Genomic DNA, 19,626 nt, shown 5'->3' with positions numbered 1-19,626 from the left:
GATCTACAGGGTCAGATGCGACTGGATTACGAAAGGAGGGGTTTTGGTGCACGATGTGCCGCTATCTTCAAGATCAAATTTTTCTTGAGGCAAGTGTTGACGGTTTTTGATTATTTGATTCAGTACTAAAGTTCCTTTTTTGAATGGTAACTTGTGTTGTGATGAAAAGTTGGGAGTGAGTGATGGGGGGAGGGGTTGTTGATGGAATATCCAGTGATTCTGAGCAAGTTTTCACAGCTCCTCAGATTGCAGACACAAAAGACCGAAATAGGATGAATCCTACAAATTATAACGTTTGACTCGTAAAATTATGTATTGTAACTACGCGGCGAATTATGTTTGTGACTTTCGTAGACCGTTTATGAAGAGATCGTTCACACGGCGTCTGGTGGAACTTAAAGAGCACTTGTTTTGCTTATGCAGAGGTGTATCAGCGAACTATCAATACAAATATTTAATGTACCCAGGAACCAATGCGTAACCTAGTATAGATCCCCGTTTTACATCATGAATAGGTGTTGTGATAATTTCGTTTCACTATTAATAGATAACATGGAGTCTTTCACTTGATTTTCTTCACTGTACTTCTTCTGTGAATGCAGCTTCTTCTACACCTAAAAAGAACATCATTGCTTTGAATCATATCATAATCATATCTTACACAGTACTGTTATGGTCAAGTCAGAATGACCAGAAACTCGATGTGGTTGCGTAAGCGGTAGGAATCGACAATCGTTAGTTTCACTCTGACCGCAGCGATGAGTGGTGCTAGCGACGGTCCCCTCGATCCTAATTAGTGAAAAGTTTCCAAATTTCCCGCAAAGCTAGTGCAAACTATTATTATAGAGGAGGGCTTAGAGCGGTGATAATTCAGGTGCGATATTGATTTCATCGTTGGAGTCTGGTTAGAAGCGCCGTGTATTACGCGAGTGTTCTTTTCCAACAACAGCGCATTCGCTCCAGCACTGTTTCGCTTATGAGGCTCCTGGCAAACCTCAAAGATGAAGTAGCAATCAGATGGAGGTAACGGTAACCGAGGTGACGGTAACCATGGGCCCCACTACCTCTTACATAATATTCTCTTGTCGATTTCTGGAAGACTGGCAAAATTGACAGTACAATAACACTTACCAGCAAGCGCAGTAATTCTCCAATAGGAAGGGTGTTCGGGCGTGACGAAGAATAAAGTGCTTAAACCCTGTAAGCATAGTTCACTGCTCGATGATGATATACCAGAAATTGAAGATCTTACAATTTTATCAGTGACGAAATTTTGAAGAGAACTATAGAGAGCACACCAATATCGATGCATTATTAGCAAAAGTGCACTACATTTGCATGTGTTTGAACTATCCCATACATGTGTTTTGTCATTCAGAAGCGCCGGCGTGAAAGCGACTCTTCAATTGCATAGGACATGCAGATAGTCGTAGTCTTTTGTTATTACATTTTTATCTACTTCTATTATTATACAGAATCTTCCAATACTGCAGGGAAATCATTAATACTCTCTGATTTAATATTCTCTTTAAATCAATTTTTTCTCTTCAATGCCCTCTAATTCACCTCGATTTTTTTTGTTAAGCTCCCTCTTATGGTACTTGTTAGCGCTCGAAGAAAACGTTCATCCGATTGCGAAGCGTTGCGGTTGGGTTGTCTCTCTTTTCTTAGTCAAGCATTGACGGGACGATAAGACAACAGAAATATACAACTTCCTAATGTCGCTCTGGGTAAAGTGGATAGAGGATAAGATGTCTGGCGTTAATCAATCCGCTTGGGATGCTGCACCACGTTCACTTCAATTCAGAATCGTTTGAGGCTTTACGAACGTGTAACTGGGCTATACAATGACTTGCGGAGGCTACCCGATGTGTCAAGTCAGTGTTTTTATCCGCTGAGATCCACTATAGCCACACGATCGATGGCTCGAAACCGCCCTAGTGCCAACCACGTCTTTCATCTCTTCGGAGTCTATAAATTGGCATCAGACTTGTCTGAGAGGATAAAAACAGTGATGATCATCGGCTGTTCCCCGCAAGTCATTGTATAGGCTTTTGAAAACCTCAACGATTACGAATTGAAGTAAAACGCGTTGGTGCATCCCAAGTGAATTGATATGCCAGTAACTATATCCAGTAGCTATGGGCATAGAGGAAAATCAGAGATGTGAATCCTCTCAAAGTTACTGTAAATAGTTAAAATATTCACCTCGCCTCTTCTTATGCTTCCATAACCATTGTATACTAGCAATCCCAATATAAAAGCAAGCACTGTGAGAACTAAACCATATGAAGAAATTACGAACAGCAAACTCTTCTATAAAACAAGGTATTTTAGAGGATGATTGTTCAGCGAACTAAATCACTTTCAATATTTATTTTACCTGAACGCGGTTAGGCCCCAAGGTATAAACAAAACTTAACACCATTAGAATCTAAAAACATGATATTTTACTTATCGATTACTAATTCACAATATCGATACCCAAAGAGAGCAACAAAATGTCCACACCAGGAAAAGGAATGTTACGACTTCAAAAATCCGGAGGTGTACTGGATGAGCTGGTGAGGTCCACGGACGATATCCATCCTTAATCGGGTAGAGCTGAGCAAGATCGACGACATATTCCCGTTCGCCTGAAATACGTTGAACTGTTTAGAAACCTAAAGTTGCACCGCATTGGACGATCAAAACGGCGTTTAATTTGTTGTGATGGGCATACAGGAAACCCACTGCCCAGGAATACACGGACACAAAGGTGTCGCTTGAGAGTAGAGCGCGACTGTGGACAAACTCTTTTTGATCTACGATCACAGTCACTGGAGAGTCGATCTATCATCCGCTGCCTCCCGTCTGTACGCGCTTTTGATGGTTTCCTTCAAGTTGTCACCTCATAGACAGTTTCGTTTTCGTGTGACTGTGCGTCAACAATATACAGTCGCGTCAAATGAAACAGTGTTCAGTCGGGTAAGCGGTTGCGCTCGAGGTGGCGATGTCGAGATAGTGGTTGGAATCGAGTTGGGGTCATCGTGAACTGCAGCAATGAACGATGGAAACAAAAGTCCTCACTCGGTCCTAACCGCTACGCTCCATCGCACCGCTTCGAGCGCAACCGCTTACGCAACTGCACCGTGCTTCATGTCGTTTTCACTCTACTATATGTAGTTATTCTTAGGTATGTGATATTGTATGATGAAGAAAAGGAAGAAATGCTGTTTACTACAGAAGCAATTTGCTTTGTCAGAATTCCAATATCCAATGTAGAGCTTACCATAAACATGTACAAATGCAAGAACCATAACGGATAATACGAAGAACAGCATGCACTCATAGAAAGCTATGATAACGTGCTCCCATTGCTCACCAATGTTCTGAAATTAGTATTCGCTTTGACTAACGCAAAATACAATTCTCCATAAGTTTCTCGTCGTTATGCAAGTCTCCGCATCATCATGCAATTTAGTCGTGTTGATCTATACGATCTGTCTTTGAGCAGGGATTCAGCGGAACCAATAGCATTGGGAACTTATAAGGAAGAAGCTGGTAGTATAGTATAGTATAGTATAGTATAGTATAGTAACTAATATATGTAGTATATTGGAACCAAAACTTTTGTGCTTCTCATCAGTAGGTACCGCCTGACTTCTTAGCCGCTTTTATTCCGATACTGTTAGTCGATTATTATAGCCCTTGTATAGACCAAGCCTTTCATTCATCCACGGTCGATAAATTGGCATCCAGACTTGCCTGGATGACAAAAACACTAAATTGTGGCACAGTGGCTGCCCCTGCAAGTCACTGTGTAGGCCGTGCGTGCGTTCATAAACGCCAAAGGTTCCAAATTGAAGTCAAGCTCGTATACATCAGAGACTTTGTCCTTATCCTTTATCTTTTTTAGTCGAATTAATTAATTTAACCTACGCATTGAAGCTCCGTGTTCTCTTACTATCCAAAACACGTCAATTTTTAGTTGTTCGATTCATCATTGCAATATAGACGATAGGACACGGTATCGATAAGGAGAGCAAAGAGGTTTGAAATCTCTCAAGAAACGATCGATTGCCAGTTGGTCGGCATACGTTTCACTTCGAAACCTTTGCTAGTGCCATTCTGTCACCGTGAGTTATACTAGTCGCTGTTTTTTTTTTAACTGATGAAAACATTATGTAGATTAGTACTATGGAATAATTACATACTGTACAATCGTAACCCACTCAACAGACTAGACAATGCGTTTGGAACTTATCCACCAGTTAATGTAATAGAGGAGAACACAATTTAGTGAAAAATGGTGTATAGTTGTGCGTGAATGATTCTGATTCGGAATTCTTTTTGTGTTCTACGACTTTTTTTTTCCCAGTATTAGTATAGACCGGTGGGTAGCAAAAAAAAAAACTCCATTTGAATTTCACTTGCTTGGAGAGCCATGTACTTACCTTTGTCAGACACATAAAGTTTTGTTTTTTTTTAATTTTTATTTGTTTTATTTGTTTCTTGACCAGAACCAGAAAAACTAAAACGAAGGATGCTACTTTGCGTACTCAATAATGTATCAGCAGAAATTAAATTATTTGCTAGGTCTCGATTCTCGTACTTGATGATTCTCAAAACCCGTGGAGATTCTTGTTATCCTTCAATCCTTTCTATCAGAAGAGTGCCACAGTTGCTCTTTCTATAGTAGCAAATTTGCTGGATTATTAGAATGAATGTCGACGATATCAAAATGGGCTTCACTGATTGGTGCAGGATCAGACTGTACGTATCTCTACGCGCCCTACTTATGCTCTTCTAATTGACATTTGTTGGTTCCTCCTTCTAATAACTGGCGCCCTAACAAAATATATCCTAGGAAGGTGTTGTCCACATTCATTTAGAACTGCAGAATTTGAAGTTTTATGTTTGTAAAAAAAAAAAAAAACTGGCGTATTCATCTTACAAAGTTACTGAAGTGACGCAGTAGTCATTGACATCTTAGCTTAGTTGCGCACAGCCGTTGCGATCCTTTTCGCGATACTGCTCTCCTCATTCCCATATTCGCGTACCATCCCGTGTGTCTGGCTCAGGCGGCAATAGTACCCAGTTGCTGCTTACAACCAATAGAAAAAAAAAAACATTGCAAGTGTCGAGAACCATGTAACATGTTCGCCCCCTCAAATTTTGTCGGGTCAAAACGACATGAAGGAGGGACAATTGTGTAAGCGGCTGCGCTCGAAGCGGTGCGGTGGAGACTGCGGTTAGAATCAAGGTGGGACCATGGGGAAACGCAGAGATGGGTGGCGGTTCCGAGGATCTTTACACGACCCAACCGCTACGCTCCACCGTGCCACTTCGAGCATAGGTGGGATAGGGAGGTGCCGGACTCTCCTCAGGTGAAGGGGGTTTAGCTCATGGGGTGCAGGTCAAGGAAAGGGGTCCTTTCGCCAACCGTTCAAAAGTGAAGGGAGTCGGAGCACCGGGTCCGACTATCGCAACTATGGCTTCAAGCGCAGCCGCTTACACAACAGTCCCTCCTTCATCTCGTTTTGAAATTATATTTTATACTCAGCTATATTTTGCTTTATACTTATATATTATACTCAACTATATTTTGCTCACGAAGTTGAAGTAAATATTTGTCGTAACTTAGCTTAATTGACGAGATTTTCGAAATACATTGATAGAAGCATTCAAACGAGAGAATTACTGCCAAGGAACGTACAGTAATTGATCGAGGTACTGATGCGAGAAATGCTGTCAAACAAAAAGCAATGACAGCCCAAGCAGTCCAGAGTTGCCGGTGACGTTCCGCCGTATCACGAACCAGGGCAGAAATTATAATGACAGGTCCTGAATATACAAACTAATGAGAATGATGTGAAGAAAATTATTATTTGTTACATGTATTGACGGCGAGTGTATCACAGTCGGTAAGATATTCAATTGCATTTGCGCGTTCAACGGTTCGAAAATGCCCCTGAGCTAAATACGCCGCTCTTCTCTCTGAAGTCGATAAATTGGCACCGGAGTGGTCTGGGAAGACAAAAACAGTAAACTGACACATCGTTTCGTACCCGCAAGCCATTGTAAGGCTGCACAGGCGTTTCATAAACCTCAAACAATTCTCAATTGCAGTCGTAGGCACATCCTAGAAGTATAGGTGCTGTGTGACCTATATGATGATTCGTGAAATGAGCTGAGGTCTCAAGTCATTGTTTTTGTTCTTGTTCCTTCAGACTGGTGTGGTACCAATTTATTGACAAGGATAGAGGGCATGGTTGGCATACGGGTGTTTCGTACCATCGACCGCAGACGATGTAGAACCTAAAACTCCGCTATAGCCTGTCATTATTAAGCTGTCCTTGTTTTTTTTGTGATCTCCCCTATACGTTTCCTTTTCCTTTTTCACGATCTTAACGACCTTTTAGGGCAAATCTTTTCACGACTCTAATTTCCGGCGTAAAATAATCCATTAAAGGTTTGCGTATCGATTGGAATCCCTAGTTTCTTCATCTCTAAGCTAGTATTTTTGGTTACAGTTTTTCGCGATCTCAATTTTTGTAAATTAGGAGTACGTTTAAGATTTGTTCACCCACCACAAAATGACACAACACTAACTATATAGACGGAAAGGTTATAAGCCACTATCCATATGACAGACTTCTCCTTCACCATGAATACTTCCGTTACTGTTGTTATGCCGAATTCGTAACCTAGAAAAGGAAATGGGAAGGATAATCTGGAGGATAAGAATTCCCGTCATACATAAGCCGTCCTTCGAAAGTCATTGTATCGACCACGGATTCGAACATAAACCATTACCGCTCCCATTTGAACTCGAGCAAAGCAGCATCCCAAAGAGATCAACCAATGCAGAGCATTTAGCCCTTATTATCTCGTGGATCACCGTTCTTGTAACTCTGCTTTATTTCGTAATTTGCACTCAAATCTCAAGAGATTTTCCTCTGCTTCAGCAATGTATGTTGGGCTTATTTAATTGTGCTGATCACAAGTGTAGTATCCGTTTTGGACCTCACCGCTACTGGTTATGGGAATACAATGCAAATGGTTGGACACAAATTTAATCGCATTTGATTTTCGTGTCATTATTAGTTGTCTAGGCCTCGCCAGAGTTTATCTTGAAGGAAATCCTCACCATAATGAGAACGAATTGTGAGTATGCCGAGATTCGTTCAGGATTTTAACGGAAACAGAAATTCTCTTCTTCACTATGTGTATCTGTTCTTTTCTTTTCATTTTGTCCATTTATCTTCCATCAATTTTTGTGGTGGATAGTATTTATGCGGCTTTGATTTTGCTTTCGCGGTGTTATGATGTTTTGTACACAATGTAGACAGTCTTCTTCCTATCGTTGTGACAGCTACATACATTTTTAACATCTCTATTGCTTTCGGAAAACTTGGAAGTATTTCTGTCAGTTAGGCACCAGGTTGCCTCTGTCAGCAGTTATTTTTAAGATAAGGTAGGCCAGACTGCTTTTTGAGATGACATTTTGAAATCGTTCCCGTAAAGTGGTTTTGCTCCGACACACGTAGTGGTTTCCCGACTTCATGACACTACGTTTCAAGACCATTTCTGATCTATTACTTGCTTTGCTGATGTATTGCTTATTGCAATAGATATCTTGTTAAGTTATTTAGCAGTAGATTTTTGAGGGTCGATTTAGTACGTTTAAGGTGGGTTTGGGCTGTACAGCTTGGGTTCCCCTTAGGTGGGGATGCCTTTTTTTCATGTAGCCTGATCCCTACTTTGGTGTATTAGTATGTCGAAGTCCGGCAAGCATTCAGAAAACTTGTTTAAAGGCAGGATATCACGACTTTGTGGTGTGGAATTCGCAGCGCAAGCTTGGAGTTCGGGTGTTAGATTGCAGAACCCAGTATGGTTCCGCTCATCTTTCAGTAATCGTCGTAAAGAAACGGCGGTGGAACCGTTTTAATTCCTAAGAAGTACGTTAGAACGCGCCCCAATATACATGTTCCGGTCCTCTCAGCAGCCTATTAACTGGTTTTACTCGAAGAGAATAGATGTTGGGAATTTCATGGACTTTTTTTTTAAACGAAGCTTAGGGAAAGATGACAGAAACTATGTCGGGTTCTGCAATCTACTGCCAGGACTCAACGCTCTTGCAGTGGGTTCCGCACCAAATCAGTACGCAGTCCTTAAATCTCTGTAGAAGTTCGATAGGAATCTCTATAGTGCGTTCATCGGCGCGTAGTGCTTTTTGTGAGTAAAGGATGTTTGGTTGGACGTAAAAAGGAGAGTGCTTGCATTTTGTCGCTATCGTGATTCCTGCTTACTTCTCCGATTGCCTCGTTTTGACTTAACTCATTAGCGTTTTATTTGTCATTTCTCCAAAGTTTATCTGAGATTTTGCATGCATCCTATCTACGTGTACATTCCTCTCCGAGATTCTCCGGTAAGGTTAGGCAACATGGATGCTAGTCGTTTACTGTTGCCACTACCGTTTGAAGATGCGACTTTTTCAATCATCTCGATTTCTGTCGCCATACTTTTTCTTTGTCTTATTTCCGCATTTCTCTAAATTTGTACCTTATGTCCACATATAAGTCCTCTAAGTTTTTTCAATTGCCCCATTATTTGTTTCTTTTTTTATTTAACCACTTCGATTGCTTACTTTTAAGAGTGGTTTAGAGCACAAGTTTTTTTTTCGATGTAATTTGTAATGCTGATAAACGATATTAGGATATTCTGGTTTCTTTGCTACGCTTTCAAACTAATTACTTAACTCTACTGCTCTACTGTCCTGTTCAGTACTAAATGGTTTCGTGAGAGTGCAAGCCTTTTTTTGACGATACTGACGGGATATAAAAGTACTCGGACTTTTTTTGACAGATTTCCTTCTACCTAGAAAGTACGATCGATATTCCAGATTTTTAGTGTTATGACTTTGACCTGCAATATTATACAGGACGAAGATTCACCTTTAAAAAGCAGAATTTGCCGAGGGTTAGCTTTTTTCGTAACTTTGTTATTAATATTTCTTGTAGTAATAAAATACGAGGAAAAAATCTGGACACTAATGGCCACAAACCTGAACTAAACAAATCTTCACCCAGGACTCGGTATTTCCCTCCCATAGCACTCATAACACATAAGAACATGAAAAGACTTATAATACTAATAATTGCATTGTTCAGAACAATTCCGTAAGTGAGCTGAAATCAACGTACACGGAATGATTGGGGTTGTCAAAAAAAGGAAAAGATCAAATAGACCCTATGCTTTTGTCTGCCTTGACTGGAATGCAAATTACCTTCTTATTTCACTCACAGTCAGAATACAATCACAAAACACTGAGTATTGCCCATGTTCGACTGTCTTTGAATCTCGGCATGTTGAAACGTAGTTTTTAATTGATTTCCTTGAGCTGTAGCCAAGATTGGTATTGATCGTCTTTATTAAACAACGGCTAACGTTTCGGCGTTATCGCCTTCGCCAGAGCCTGGAAAACTCAAAGCCATTAGTGACTTATCCCCTCAAGCGCCTCACCACACTACAGAAAGCATCCAAACGGTGGTCAAACTCAAACAGCAACACATTAGCTAGTGCTTACCTCATTAGCTAGACTTGTTAACGCAGCAGACCACCACGTACCAGAACTACGAGTCACAAGGGTTTTATATAGGGACCTCACGGCCCGCCCCGAGGCTTGAGTTTGCCTACTGTTTGGATGCTTTCTGGGGGATAAATCACTAATGGCTTTGAATTTTCCAGGCTGTGACGAAGGCGATAACGCCGAAACGTTAGCCGTTGTTTAATAAAGACGATCAATACCAGTCTTGGCTACAGCTCAAGGAAATCAATTAAAAACAAATCAATTAAAAACTGTGTCCATGATATTCCTACACAGACTGCAAGACAATTTTTGGGCACTAACCAATCTACTGCTGCCTTCACTATGGGTTATAGACAGTGCCTGTTAGGCTGTGCTATCTTTTCTTATGTTACTAAGTTTTCTGTGATGTCTTTGTTCCCAATAAGGCGGGTGTGGCGCAGTCGGTTAGAGGTCCGCTGTTGCCACACCGTCGATGGTTCGAAACCACCCTACTGCAAAGTAAGCCTTTCATCCCTTCGGTGTCCACAAATTGGTACCAGACCTGTCTGGGAAGATAAAACACTGACTTGATCATCGGTTGGCCCCGCAGTTCATTGCATAGGCTAACACGCGATCCAAAACCTCAACGGTTACGAATTGCAGTGAAACGCGTTGGCGCATCCCAAGTAGATTGAAACGCTAGTGACTTTATCCTTTTTTATTCCCAATGATCAATTAACTTCTTCTATTTGGCTCTTACTATCGCATTTGTTCTGGTGTCATAGCATGCAATCACCAGTTTTTACGTCACATTTTTGCCTGATACAAAATAGTGGAACCGTTGGATTTGGTGTCCTTAAAGTTGAACACAGCAAAACCACCGGTCGAGAGTCAGGAATTGAAATTTTGTGATGTTTGAGTTGTTCGGTTGATATGAGTACTTTCTAGCGGACCTATGGTTTAAAAGGAGAAAAAAACAACAACTGAAATATAAGTAGCGCTATGTCTTATCTTTCTGTTACGCTGAGGTGATTATTACCAGTTGAAGTAGCCATTGTCATAATGTACATACTTTAAAACTACTGTTATTTCTGTTCCGAAACGAAGACGCACATAATATTCCTGACAGACCGATACCACACGATACTATACTGCTGTGGAAAGCAATGATGTAGGTCTGTAATAAAGAATAGTAGCAATGAAATCCACACTGAAAAAAGCAGAAAGAGCACTTTTTATTCTAAAAAATAACTGAAATCACTCCGAATACAGCGTGGGCTATTCGTTGATTTCGCTTTCCTCTGCTTTATAACATTCTACCTGCTAGAATTGTGCGGTCATAGTTTTTTTTTCGGTATCGAGGGATATTCCCCAAAGCCTAGATGCCTTTCATTAGTGCTTTTATTCATATTCATTACGCTAGAGCATTAAGGAAGTATCTTTCTAATATCCCTCGATACTTCGAGCGAATATTTAACATTTTCAACCAACTACGCGGATGCACTTTAATTTAAAATATTCACTAGACGTGAGCTCCTTTTAAAACTTCCATTTATCGTTAAAATTCGCGGGATAGCTACCGAAATGCTAACAGCTGATTTTTCAAGTGGGCGATTAAGCTTCCGGTAAAGTTAAGCTTGCTTTCTCCATATTCTTCCTCTCAATTGTCACTCTTGAGGTCTTCCTTCTAAATACGCTGCAAAATTGAGCTGAAAGGAGGAAAAGGGCATCTCTTGATTTCCAATCTTTGATTTCTAGCGAATTATGACGACGATGCGAAAAAGAAGGATACTGAATATACCCACACGTGGTCTTTTACTAGCATAGCCTTCAACAAGCTTTCAATACGTAATTTCCTCTGTGTTTCAATTCATAGACTGTTCCTATGAATGAAAAATTGGAAAAAAAGAAATTGGCTCTCTCAAGAAAACAAGAAAAAATTGTGAAATTGCGGGAGAGCTCACTCAGTCAGTGATTTTTACCAGTGTACTGGGAAAAGAATAAATGGGTATGTTGTTAGTACTCAAACTACTACTGCCGTAAACCAGACCTAAATTAATTATTTTTGTCTGTCATAAATCGCCGTAATAAAATGGACGAAAACGGATCTTCGCGCTTTGAATGAAAGAAAGATAAAGAAATTTTTTAGCGACTGTGAAAATTTTGAAAATTGACGTTGGATAGAAGAGGAGGAGACTTGAAAGAATAACGATGGGATATCCCTCATTCATCGTCTTCATAAAAATTTTTTTTAACTACTCTCGTTTCTGATGACTCGTGCGTGAAAGGTCTAAACTCAAACATTAGACTAGCTCTCTAGTCCTGGGTCAGATATAACACTTTATTTATGTAAAAATACTTGGTTATTTTTTCAGTGAAGAAAATAAATCTTACGTTAGCATCGAAAATAGACTCGGGATTACTCGCTCTTGAGAGAACGGAAAGCGCATTTGAAAATTTTCCAATGTCTAGAAACTGTAAGAACGAGACAATGAGTAGGAGTATGAAGCACAAGTCTGAAATTTTCAAGTAGAGTACCAAAAAATCCACCGTAATAGTTCATGAAATGAGTTTTAAGTAAGCAATTCATTCCTTTCAAACATTCGTTTCAATAAATGCTTGTGAGGTTGAGTTTGTTATGACAATTGGATAAAAAGCAATATGTTACGTTTCGTCTACTTTGATTATTTGGCTAGTTTTGATTTTTTTTTTAAATTTTCGTTGCATGCTGAACGATGTCAATTCCATCAGTACACCAGTTCCTCAGAGCTGCCACTACTACATTGAAAATTCACCGTTTCCCTGTGCTACGTAGTATAACGCTGGCTAACATTTGTCCCCGGATAATCTACTTGGGTGATTTGAAAAGAAACAGGGATAGAAAACTCACAAGTTACGGCCAGAAACAAACGAATTACTTTCATACCGCAGACACCCAAAAGTGCAAGAGAACAATACACAAAAAATGTGTATAAGAGCCTCTGAAACAATATTTATATATACTCTGAGTTGCTATCAACATACGATCTTCTCTTATTTGACGAAAAAATGTATTGTAGAGCTGCAAACCCTCTTAATTTTTATTGTTCATTAAAAATAATCGACTCTAAGCTTACATAAAGATCGAAGTCCGCATTTGGCTCACTTGTAAGATGCCTAGAAGAATATGCATTATTGTAGCAAAAATATTCTCCTGATGTTTTAGAACTCAGGGTATCTTGGGATCCGTCATTGGCATGAGGTATGGGATAAAATGTACTTGGGAAGTGGAGAAGAGAGGGGCACTCAATGGCGTTCTTATTTCTGGAAGTAAATAACTAAATCACTCGGGGCCATAAGTCCTAAGCATTTGTCTTACAGGATCTATGACATGTAAGCTAAGTTAGTAAGATAAAAAGTAAGTTAGAGCGTCGAGAAATAAGGGCGCCACTGATTCCCCCTCCCACCTCCCAATTACATTTTCCCCGAAGAATGTTTCAAGGACCTTTTATTTATTTTCCAGTAGTACAACAATGTTGATTCGGTGGCGGATAGTGACCGAGAGGTAGTGAAAAAATGATGGATATAGTACCCTAACATCGTACTTATGTACACACAGATTTTTAATAAAAATCTTCAATTTTGTTCATTCCGTATATTCCGTGCTACTTGTTTACCTGCTTCCTGTTGCACCCATCTCAAACATAGGTGCGATAGGGAGCTAGACTCCCTTCAGGAGGGAGGAGCCTCCTAAAGGAGGTCTAGCTCATGGGGTGTGGCTCAAGTGATGAAGATCTCTTCCAAAAGCTTCACTCGATCTCTTGCACAGTACGAACCTAAGTCTCAGCGATGAAAACTTCGAAAGAACGCATACGAAAAAAAATCGATGTAAAAACTATGAGGATTTCACAATTGTTGAGTGCAATTTTGCCTTTTGTGATACTCTCCTCGTTTTCAGTGTATTCGAAATGTTGGTTGGGTCGATGTCGGAAGTGCCCTCGGAAGTATGTGAAATTAAAGTTTTCTCCATAAATTGTTTTCTTTTGCTGTTGCTGTGGTGATTAAAATTGTCTAGCTGGGGGAGTTTTCTATCCTATTTTTCATACACTCTATGCGTATACTCTCTGCAAAAGTGGTTCTTCCATCGGTACGACCCCACTACGACTATTACGCCTACTCCTGGAACGTAGTCAGTCTGGTCCCCCATCTCAAGCTGAACATTGGTAGCTCTGGTAATGTGGGAGTCCAAAGTATCCAGTATTTTTTGGGGGGATACATGTACGTTTGCGAGTTCTCGGGTGATTTTATCCTGATGAACAATCCAGTATCTTAATCTCATTACTCACACGTAATAACGGTCGGTTGCTCTGACTTGTGATGTGACAATGGTGCTGTCATTGATACACCTTCTTCCATAAAACATGAAACCATCTCCCGAATTTAAGCACCATTTATTATCGAATAGTGACGTACAACGATAAGCGAGGAAAGGATCTGAACTAACAGTTTTTCTTCTCCAAAAAAAAATTGGTTTTTTTCCAGTAGCTGGGCGGTGAACGTAAACAAAAAGGAAAGGGGAAAAAGAAAGAAGAACAATATACCGCTTATCTTCATATACCGACACGATACTGTAGATTCAGGCGATGTGACAAGATTTATAATGTGTTTAACACTTGTATAAGTTTGTTGCTCGCCTGCTAATCCACATACTGCGGCAGTGAACACAACGGCAAGGCCGAAACCTTAAACAAGATTGCAGTCGGACACTTTAGTGAACACTTTCCTTTGAGATTCTATTAGCCTAAATGCTTTATTTAGTTAAATAGCAAAATCAATAGCATGAGTCTGAAACGCTTCTTAAGTTTTCCTAACAAAAGATGATGGTTTTGTAGATGTAGATGATTGTGGTCACATTACTGCTTCCACATCTTTCACCCTTTGAGGGCACGAAACTAAAAGAGGACCACGAGGATTGCTTACGTATAGTTCTGGATGCGCTGTGGACTTGTGGTACAATGCAGGTGGCTGTGCTTCTATAACTATTATATAATGTCTATGCGGATTACCTAGTAGATGTAAAGGAATTTCTCCCGTTCTGGTACCCGAATCAGTCCTGAGGCTGCTGTAAGATCGTGACTGACGTGACCTACTTAAAGAGGTTTATGGTGACCTTAACGGTTTTGGTGATATAGGGTCATCTTAAATCTTCAAAGGTGAATCATACTAGCCTTCATTATATCAGCCGAGAAAAAAGAGAAATGGCTAGGCATCCTGCCCCTTCGCCAACTGCGTCAGGATACAGTAGGACGTCATCGGACAGTAACTATTCGGTAATGCTGTCCTAGAAATTTTCGGACTCTGGGGCAATTCACAATTCCCCAGTTCAGTTTTTGACTTTAAATCTTTTTTTTAAGAAGATTTCAAAGGGACTTCCTGCATCTGTGTATTGCTCACCTTCGTATCCAAGTCCATATGATCGACAGGCCTTGTAGATACCAGCCTGACAATACTGCCCCACATATATTTCTAGATGTAGTACAGGAAATACTATTATAAACAACATCAACAAGTATACAATAATGAAATAAACTGAAATTAATCAAGTAAAGTCTTATATTTTGAAATTATTCTTCTTCTTGTTATGTCCCATATTTGGATCAAACACATCACTAACAGCCTCCCAAATCCAACACTGTTGTCGGAAATTTCCATAAGGTGGTCGTTGAGGTGAGAAGACAGCAGAACATTAATAAGTCCATTATTTGACATTTGAGAGGGTCTCCTGTAAATATGAACGCTAATAATTTTTGGACCACGAACTTTTTCCTAGGAGCATCATTGAGTTTGCTTTACAGAAATTTCCGAATATTTTGAACGTGACCATTGTGAGTTGGAAAGGAGATCGTAGGCTATTTTTCATGGAAAATGTGGTATTTCAGTATTTTGTGGATTTGTCATTGAATTAAATTTTTAACTAAATTTTAGATATGTTCTGCTCGAGTAATCATCTCTCCTAGATTCTAGATCATAATCCTTATATTCTGGAAGAGGAGAAAAAGTAATCTCACATTTTTTTTCGCAGCAATTGAAATCCGTTCGAACAGGTTTTCGGGAAATTAGGGAGAGCTCGATAAGATTTTTGTGGTTACCGTTAAGGTTTGAGTTAAGCACTAAAAATTCCTTTTTGTTTCCGATGTTATCCTTCAATAGACCTCCACTTTTTGGAGGACAAATAATTTTTCTTCAATTAATTTTTTTCCGGTTGATGATTTTTACACGAAATGATCTTCTTTGCTCTAGGGATTTCAAATACCGACAGCAGTTTTCAGCATGAATTTACACCTCAGTTATTGGGAATTTTCAGTTTGTAGGAAATAAAAACTCGCAGTGGGTCACTGTAACAGTGTTCTGTTTAAATTTATGTCTTGCAGTCTAATTTTCCATTCTAGTTAGTGGTAAATACTTCCCATAGTAGAGTAACCTGTTCTACTGTTTCTCCTTCCGACTAATTGAATACAAACAAGAATTTGCTCCTATTCTTCTTCCTAGTGATTATTATTTTTCTCACTGATGGATAAGACGTTTTCTCGTCGGTCAACACGTTTTCACCTTTCTCCCGGTCGTTCCCGCTCTCGTTAAATAAAATGATTAAAATTAGATTACTCTTCCTAGAAATGTAGTAGATCTTCTGCTTCATTCTCCTTAATGTTACTAGAATTGCCAGTAGAGTTTGTAAAAGTTGTGAAGAGCAACAACTTGAAGGCTGGTGAAGGATCTGATGCAGAGAGCAGTGTGAATAAACAAGCAGACACAAAAAGAAGTCCCTGAGATACTCTCCGAAATCGCTATTCGTGGATTTGGTGATGGATTCTATGAGATTTTAAAGGAATGAACAACGACTCGACTTTGGCAGAGGCTTTAGACTACACTACTGCAAGGTAAGAGACCTTTGAAGGGAGTCTGTGAACATTTTGAAATGGAAATGTGACCGCTCTACCTTGCAATAAAATAATTAAATCAAATTGTGTCGTTAAGATCTCTAGGATTTCCAACCTATCCAGGCCTTCTTGAACCAGGTCGCAGTGAGAGATAAAAATTGGAGAGAATAAGAATTACCATGCCTTACTATTTTGAATTACTTTGAATTCTCTTTGGATGGCTTTGAGGTGTAACCTCTGGATCGGCAAGGTAATGGGTAATAAAGCAGGATTCTAGTACTAAATGATTTGAACGAACTTAACAAAAATAGGCATTTTAAATGTAGCATATCACGAAACCGACAGTAATACCGATAGTAACCCAGATAACAGTGAGAAATAGCCTTTTTTCTACCATTCCTCCCTCTACGACGCAACAAGCTACGCTCTAAAATGCGAGCAATCCCGCATACTCAATCATCGGCACTCAGACTAATGTAACTCAACTAAGTAGCAGAAACTATTACTCTATCCGCAGTCAGAGTCGGAGACTCGTGGCGGATTCCCATCGTTCTACCATTCGTATTAAGTTGCATCGTTGGGGGCATTGGTGCATTCAAGGCTGTTTTACGCCTCTTTTTCTGAACTGAGCGTGTTCACGCCGATAATCAGTAGATCTCTACACCTCTATTTACTCGCTTGGAGATTCTACTATCTTGTTTTCGTGGTATACTGCTATTAATTCCTCAAGAACCACCTATGCACTCTTTTTTCTAGAAATATTCAAGTAGTATAGTAACATGGTCGGAATATTTTTTTTAAAAAGTGAATCGGGCGAAGTTCTACCTTTCACACGTCCTGACTTCGTTTGACTTGTTTGGTCTTTCCAACTGCTTGGTTGTTCTCTGATCTAAATTTCGCTTAATGTATTGTCAATATTCTCAAAAGTTCTTCTAGGAATTTTTGCGGAATTTTTTGGGACCTAATAAAGTAAAACTTATGGACTTCCAGCTCATCTCTGTACACCATCGCTTGCTTTTCTGCTAATTTAATCCTTTCGAAAAAAATGATTATTTGAAGATTTGAGAATGTTATAGCTGCTGTCATTAAATCTCAACTTCTAAGAGTTTTAGTTTCATCGGTTGCCAGATTATGACTACCCATCCACCCTAAGGGTCCCTGAGGCAATGATCAGTTTGCATGGGAAAGCAGCAGCTATGTAGAGTTTCACATTGCAGTTTCTCGCATTGGTCATCACGACAAAATAAAACAACGCGAAATAGTATAAACCTACTTGTTCTGGTTCTGGACCATCACCATTCTTTCCTTCTTGTTTCGACTTTCGAACATCATCTTCAGGTTTTATTTCATTTTTTTCTTTAGTAGGAGTTGGCTTCTGTGTTGAAGCGATTTGTTGTATATTCTCTTTTTCGTTAGGTGTAGTAGTTTGTGTAGGAATGAGATCATCGTTAAGAGTTTGTCCCTTAATTGACAACATTACGTATGAATGAAACAATAAAACGGTAGATGTAAGCTGTGTCTGGGCTCCTCTATCAAGCATGTAATCTTTCAGAGTTACGGTAGTAGTAGGCAATAGAGCGGTGCGCTGTGCAACTAACTCCACCCTTTTATGCAAGAACATGATAGGAATGATAATCATGATAGTATAGATGATAACGCTGAGCCTGGATATCGTAATCTCCACCGATGCTGCAGATTCTATGTTTTACAGTCCGATCGATGCTTAGCGGTTGTAATATAGCACGTCTCAGTACTCTGTTAAACTACAAAAATGTAATAGTACTTAAAATATAGTTAGTATTTATCCAAGTAGAGTAAGTAAGTTTATCCAAGACTGGACATCCAGATCCCCAAACTTTTGCGTTGTTTGGCTTCGATCACTTTATTGGATTGCAGAAGGTTGATGTTTGTGGGAGGACTTTTCGAGTCGTTCAGTCACGGAATCAAGCCAATAATTATTGAGAGAGCCCGTACCTCTTTCAAAGGGGTTCTTCTCTATGTATTGCTGGGTTTTCGGGCTTTTCTGCTGATGGGCTGATCCAGGTATGATGCGAATAGAAGTATGAAGCTTCATGATGTCGCGGGAATAGCCGACGAAGAATCGGAGCGAGTGGATTCCATGAGAGATATGGAAGACAAGGACTAAGTTGTCGACTCAGTAGTCCAGAGCCTTTCGAGAAAAATGTCATTCTCTCCATATCCCTAGATGAGAGGAACTCGTGGTTCACGTCTCTTACACGCAGGAAGTGCGAGGAGTGAAGTGTAACTGATCCCTGCTCGAGAATCGAGAATCAGCAAGCGGATAAACGATGCGGATGATCGGACGGCGGAATTGTCCTTGTTGCACCTTGCCGCAGTACCGAACCATGGAGGAAATTAGCACAATATAAACCGAACTTTTATTTGGCTAACAAATGGATCCTTCAATATTGAAGAGGAAATTCTCACTTTTTTATCGCTTTCATCACCCTGTGTATTCTGTTGTTGCTTTCGTTTGTCTTCGTTTTTCTTCTTTCCTTGTTCTGTCATCTGAAAACGTTATTCATAATCTCGTGCATAACACCTCAACACCCTCACCTTGTTCACTGAAACGAGTACCGCTCACGGCTACTACAAGATCATAAGTGGAACATACACAGCAGCGGCCATTTGATAGAAAAAGTATAATGTTAATGATACGTGATTGATAGACTTAAAAAATGAGCTCTGTATTAAAACTTTCCAAATACCGGTTTTATTTCCAGTATAAGTCTTCTGGGTGCAAAATCGAAATCGTTGCCGAGCAGTAAGTTGAGGGCTTTTCGGTTTCCTCTTCGAATTTTTGAGTAATAATATTCCAAAGTGATTCTAATATTACGAGCAGTTATTGCGATCGTAGCCGATAAAACCGATAAAAGATAAACCGATAAAAGACTGAACAAAACCAACAAGTCGATAATACTGATGTTCGCACACATTAGTATTATATTATGCAAAAAAAGGAAGTCAATAAATCGATAGAATCGATTTCTGCCGACGACTGGACCGCCGCGTTCGCAATCAGCATATAATTGGGTCGAAACGACATGAATCACCCGTTACGCTCCACCAAAGCGCCTCGATAAAAGCTGCGTACGCAATTGCGTACGTGCTTCATGTCGTTTTGACCCTGCCCGC

General features: G+C 39.9%; 1 protein-coding gene across 1 annotated transcript; it reads right to left on the bottom strand.

Annotated features, from left to right (window-relative positions):
- Positions 1-576: 576 nt before the first annotated feature.
- RB195_008687 (uncharacterized protein) lies at positions 577-18,999 on the bottom strand (the record flags this gene model as incomplete). The annotated part of the gene is made up of 20 exons (XM_064195307.1): positions 577-614; positions 1,132-1,198; positions 2,209-2,316; positions 2,384-2,434; positions 2,512-2,636; positions 3,272-3,371; positions 5,699-5,826; positions 6,573-6,689; positions 9,050-9,173; positions 10,626-10,730; positions 11,948-12,069; positions 12,444-12,534; positions 12,670-12,709; positions 13,879-14,026; positions 14,134-14,274; positions 14,987-15,121; positions 15,207-15,314; positions 17,296-17,359; positions 17,744-17,932; positions 18,919-18,999. 20 exons carry the CDS (start codon positions 18,997-18,999, stop codon positions 577-579), a joined length of 2,082 nt encoding a protein of 693 aa, XP_064046452.1.
- Between the last annotated feature and the right edge of the window lie 627 nt (positions 19,000-19,626).

The sequence above is a fragment of the Necator americanus genome, chromosome III (genome assembly GCF_031761385.1).
Source record: "Necator americanus strain Aroian chromosome III, whole genome shotgun sequence".
Taxonomy (NCBI): Eukaryota; Metazoa; Nematoda; class Chromadorea; order Rhabditida; family Ancylostomatidae; genus Necator; species Necator americanus.
The sequence above is the reverse complement of the archived record's forward strand: the minus strand, read 5'-3'. Positions and strand labels throughout refer to the sequence as shown.